The 5,236-nt window shown below is 24.8% G+C and overlaps 1 protein-coding gene across 1 annotated transcript; it reads right to left on the bottom strand.

The window, feature by feature from the left end:
• Positions 1 to 3,322: 3,322 nt before the first annotated feature.
• Positions 3,323 to 4,822, bottom strand: LOC129903872 (osmotin-like protein). The gene is made up of 2 exons (XM_055979386.1): positions 4,334 to 4,822; positions 3,323 to 3,778 (listed from the first exon to the last, which is right to left on the bottom strand). Exons 1-2 carry the CDS (start codon positions 4,782 to 4,784, stop codon positions 3,471 to 3,473), a joined length of 759 nt encoding a protein of 252 aa, XP_055835361.1. The 5' UTR covers positions 4,785 to 4,822; the 3' UTR covers positions 3,323 to 3,470.
• Positions 4,823 to 5,236: the final 414 nt, after the last annotated feature.

Below are 5,236 nucleotides of genomic sequence, written 5' to 3'. Positions count from 1 at the left end.
CATTGTTCTTCTATTTTGCTAAGAATATATATATATATATATATATATATATATATATATTATTAATATTATTTAATTAAATTATATATTAAATATAAGTAAAAGAATTGATAAATATTAAACAATAATAATAATATGATGATGAATGTAATGAATATAATAAATTAAAGTGGTTGTCCATTATATTCTTATACACTATATATATACACATAATTCACTTGTATTCTTATTTTATATATACCAATTTAATATGTAACTTCATTCATTGCTTTTATGAAGAAAAAAATTCCGGACAAAACGAAAGCTAGGAATTAAAGAGAAATAAGTACTGATTAAATAGTATCAAAGGAATATATACAATTGTAATTTGTAATTATAATACATCCCAAAAAGAATGACATATTTATATATTTAGTAATAATTTACGTTCTCCATTTTAAAAAGAATGTATGTTTTATTAAAAAGGAATGATTCATTTTTTTTTTATAATACTTTAATTTTAATTTTTCACGTGATATAATTAAAATCATATGATTAAAGGACATTTTGATACATCTGATATAACTTTAATTTAGGATCATAAAATGAAAAGTCTTTTTAAAAAAAATTTGGTATCAAATTAAACTATATCATTCTTTTTAAAATGGAGAAAGTAATTTTTAAATGTCTATTTTACTCTTAATAAAATGATTTATAGTCACATGAACATCTTTCTCTTATTTTAAATTATAAATTTTTTTAAAAAAATCTTAAACTTTATATTAAGTTAAACTAGATCATATAAAAGAAACTAAAGAAGTAGTATCATATTATTAATTTCATAAATTTCTTTTTAAACGAAAGAGTGGATGGATAAGGATCTTCCACCCCATGCCACCCCCCACCCCCATTCCCAAAAAAGAAAAGATTAAAAGCTTTTCTTGTTTTTAGAAAAAGATGAATAAGGACAAAAGTAGAGGATACGTGAGAACCAATGTGCTAAAATTTTGCCCAAAGTAAATTAAAGGGCGGGAAAAGCATGTCAAAAGAAAAATAAAAATTACAAGGAAAATGGGTACAGTAAACAGTAGAGTGAGAAGCATATCTATTTGTGCACACAAAAAAATTGAAGGCTATTAATACAAATCAAAAAAATTGAATTTTTTCGGAGCAGACGACCATTCTTTTGTCTCCCCCGGTCCCCTCCCCCCCCCCCCCCCCTCTTTTACTAAAAATATCTGTAGAAAGCATGAAGAGTTAAGCCATTAATATCGTGGCGAAGAGTAAACTTCATAATACCATCAAAATTAAAAAAAAATATGTGTTAATTAATGTCAAATTAAATATTACGTTAATATATTATTCTTAACAGACAAGCAAAATCTATACATATGTGCACATAATGCATACATTCATAACTACTTAATGCATATAATATTAAAATAACAATAAAAAAAATACATTAGATTTAAATGTTTATTCTACTTATATTAATGTTAATGAACTTAAATAAAAATCTATAAAAATATAGGTTAAAAATAAATATATTATACACAATATTAAAAAATATTACATAGATAGAGAACTAAAAAAAATAAAGATATAATAGACTTTGCATAAAATAAAGGGAGAAAAATAAGTATTTTTTAAAGTTTAAGGGAAAATTTGATTTATAAACCAAAATATTAGAGAGTATATATGATTTCCATCCATTAAAAATTTATATATGTTCTTTATTAGATTTGAAGTCTATTTTATTAGAACACATTTACTTTTAATATAAAAATTTTAAATATAAATTTAAATTTAATCAAATTATAATGCGATTATCGAGAAAAATAGAGGTGGATAGTGGAGACGAGATATATTGGTCTTTTTGGAAAATCCAAAGGTGAATGTGTATGTGTGTGAATATGTCAGGAAATAAGAAAACACTCCACGCAAGTATTTGATTAAATAATAGAGAATAAGTCCAAAGTTTTTGAAAAAAAAGAATACACAAAGTGTTGGCTCCCTTTCATAGGACACTGGAAGGTGGCATCCAATGTTTAAATTTTGAATACCATATGCATTTTATTTTATTATTTAAAATCCATGTTGTTTTCGTTTTTAGAAAACCAGAATAATCCGTATGCGCTATAAATTTAGGAGGTTGTGAAGAGTTTGCTAAAAAAAAATTATATCGTACATATAAAATATTTTAATTTTTTTAATGTATATGTATAGATTTTAAATATAAGATTAGAAATTTATTAAATAATTTAATGATTTAAAATTCAACTTGAAATTTTAATAAATATTTTTTATTTTTTTGAACCGTTCTAATTAAAATCTTAAATCTATCGCTACGTTAGTTTTATAAATAGTGACAGTAAAATTTCCTTTTGAAGGTTTAATGGGAGAAGAGGAAAACTCCAATCTACAAATATTTTACTCATATTTTAATTTGTTTATATTTATTTTAATTTAATATGAAATTTTTTAAAAAAAATTAAATTTTGTGATCTCAAATTTAAAATATGTTAAATTTATAAAAATAATTTTTAATTATATGGTCCTAAACTTTTAATCATGAAAAAAATGTGAATTTAAAGAGTTACTAAAGAAAGAAACATTTTTTTTAAAAAATGAACTATGCAAAAAATTGGACAAACAAATAAAAGATGAGTAGTCAAATTTTAATTTGTAATATTGAAGTGTTTCAAGAAATTTACCCACAAGTAATTAATATTTCACTAAAATAAAAGTAAATTTGCTTTGTCCATTTTTGTATATGATGAAGGGAAGTACCTTTTTTTTTCCTTTTTATATTTTCATAACATTAATTATTAAGAACATGTCTGAATTAACTTATAAATTACTTATCAACTGTTTCTAATTTTTTTTAATATTTAACTAATTAATTTAAAATTATTTTATATTTAAAATAAATTTTAATATATAATTAAATTTATTAAAAACAACTTATAAATTAAAAAAAAAACTAAATTAAAGCTAATATCTATTTATTTTTTAAAAATTTATAAATAATTTTCAACTTATAAAATATTTAAAATATATTCATCCAAACAAGCTGTCCTGAAATAAATTTATAGGATTTTTTGAATTGCTCCTAGTCATATGAGTATGATAATAAAATATTCACTTCAATTATTACTTTTTTAAAACAGATGAAGACTATGACAAACTTAAAATAATATTTAAACACTTCTTCAATTAATAACAAGTGAAATTAGGAGGAAGTCAAAACTATAAATCACATAATAAATTTAAAATAAGAGTTAGTACCTAGTAATAAGAAATGTGTGCAATAAAAAATCACATATACACTAACGAAACAAACTTTAAACAACATGATAAACATTACCTTAAAATTTCAAATCCAATACAACCTAAAACTCCAACAAAGCACAATCCAATACAACCTAACCAGTACTTAAACATTACTAAAGTCCTTAACACAATATCGAAATTTCCCCTTTTCCCCATTTTTAATGGCAGAAAATGACCTTTAGTTCACGCGGAGACGAGCATTCGTGCATGAGTGAAGGGGTGTCATGAGCATATGTGAAAGTAGCAGGACATGCGTGCTTAAAGAACTGCGAATAAGTGGATGGTTTACAAGTTTGTGGACTATTAAAATGATTCCTACAACAAAGTTCATCAGTTTTATAAGCTTCACAGCCACTCTTACAACCAACAACAGGTCCATGACCACCATGTGACCTAAATTGTAAAACTGCTGGACATGTTGCCAATAGATTAGCCCTGCACCCAACAACTGGACACACCCCTTTACCTGATACAAAAATTAAAAAAAAATTAGTCTAATAAGTAAGAAAAAAATTATTTACGATAAAACATAATAACAATAACAACATTTTGTCTGTCCCAACTGACATTTTTTTAAATTTTGATCAATTTAATAAATATATATTTTTATATTTAATAATTATTTAATTTTAAAATGTCTATTTTACCCTTAAAGTCAAACAAAAATATCGACCATTACTTAGCTAATCAAATACACGGCAGAGGGAGTATATTGTAAATTTACTTGATTACTACTTCATAAAAAAGCCTAAAATAATAGATATTTAACAGAAAATCATCTTATTTTATAAAGACTTAAAAACCTAAAATCACATTTAAACATTATTATTTTTTGAAAACAATTATTGGTTATTTTTTAAGTTACCGATAAAATAAAAAAGTTTACATATACTATAGTTAAACTCATATTGCAACAGTATAATCCAACTAATGAGATCTAAAAAAGACAATTTTTTAGATTTTTTAAAACATTAAAAGGAATTAAGCATAGTAAGTACAAAAAATGTAACACTATATATACCTTCATGTGGTGTTACAGTAAGAGGAATATTGAAACCATCAACAAGGCTTACACCATAAGTTGAGAAATCAGCATGTCCATGATGTAGAACAAACTGCGCCAACGTAGCTGGGGCGGCCCCACCGAGTCCATCGCACTCAATTCGGCCGCCGCAGTCACCCGTGGCGCAGTAAAACTTTCCGTGTTCATAAGTACAGCCAGTCCTAGCCCAAACTCGGCCAGACCAGTGAGCGGTGGGTGCAGGGAAAGAGTGGTGTGTAAGTGAGTGAAGGGTAAATCCACCGCGTTCAAGTACAGGGTGACCAGCATTGGGTTGAATTGCTGGCCAAATGGTGTAGGGACAGTTGTTAACTAGGGTTAAAATGAAATTAGGGTTGGTGGCTTGTGACAAAATACAGAGGGTGAAAAGGAGAGAGAGGGGAAGTAGAGTATTTTGTGTAGAAGAAGCCATGTTAATTTAATTTTGCTTGTGGGTAATGGAAGATAGTTATAGGGTGTTTATATAGAGGCAAGTGTAGTATAGAGAGAGATTTGTTAGGATGTGTTTGGTATGGACAGGTTTCAAATTTACGTGGTATCATTGAAATTTTAAGATTCAAATTTTACAGTGAATAAGCATACAAATTTTAAGTTTTTTTATAAATAAAATTTAAATATTTAAAAATTATATAAAAAATACTTTAAACTAAAATAATTAATAATTTTAATTACTTAAAGACATATAAAATTTAAATATTTAAAAATTATATAAAAAATAAATTTAAACTATAATAATTAAAAAATTAATTATTTTAAAGACATAAATTAAAATATCTTAATTAATTAATTTATAAAATTTTAACGGCTATATAAATTGAAACAGAAAAACATTACATATTAATAATCTTTTTTCCACCCTTCAAT

This window comes from Solanum dulcamara, chromosome 9 (assembly GCF_947179165.1).
Source record: "Solanum dulcamara chromosome 9, daSolDulc1.2, whole genome shotgun sequence".
Lineage (NCBI taxonomy): Eukaryota > Viridiplantae > Streptophyta > Magnoliopsida > Solanales > Solanaceae > Solanum > Solanum dulcamara.
The sequence above is the reverse complement of the archived record's forward strand: the minus strand, read 5'-3'. Positions and strand labels throughout refer to the sequence as shown.

Excerpts from the sequence above, each read along its gene's own strand:
- LOC129903872 (XM_055979386.1), bottom strand. The coding sequence starts at position 4,784 with ATGGCTTCTTCTACACAAAATACTCTACTTCCCCTCTCTCTCCTTTTC. Across the intron at positions 3,779-4,333 it reads TACTGTAACACCACATGAAG|GTAAAGGGGTGTGTCCAGTT; the intron begins GTATATATAGTG and ends TTTTTGTATCAG.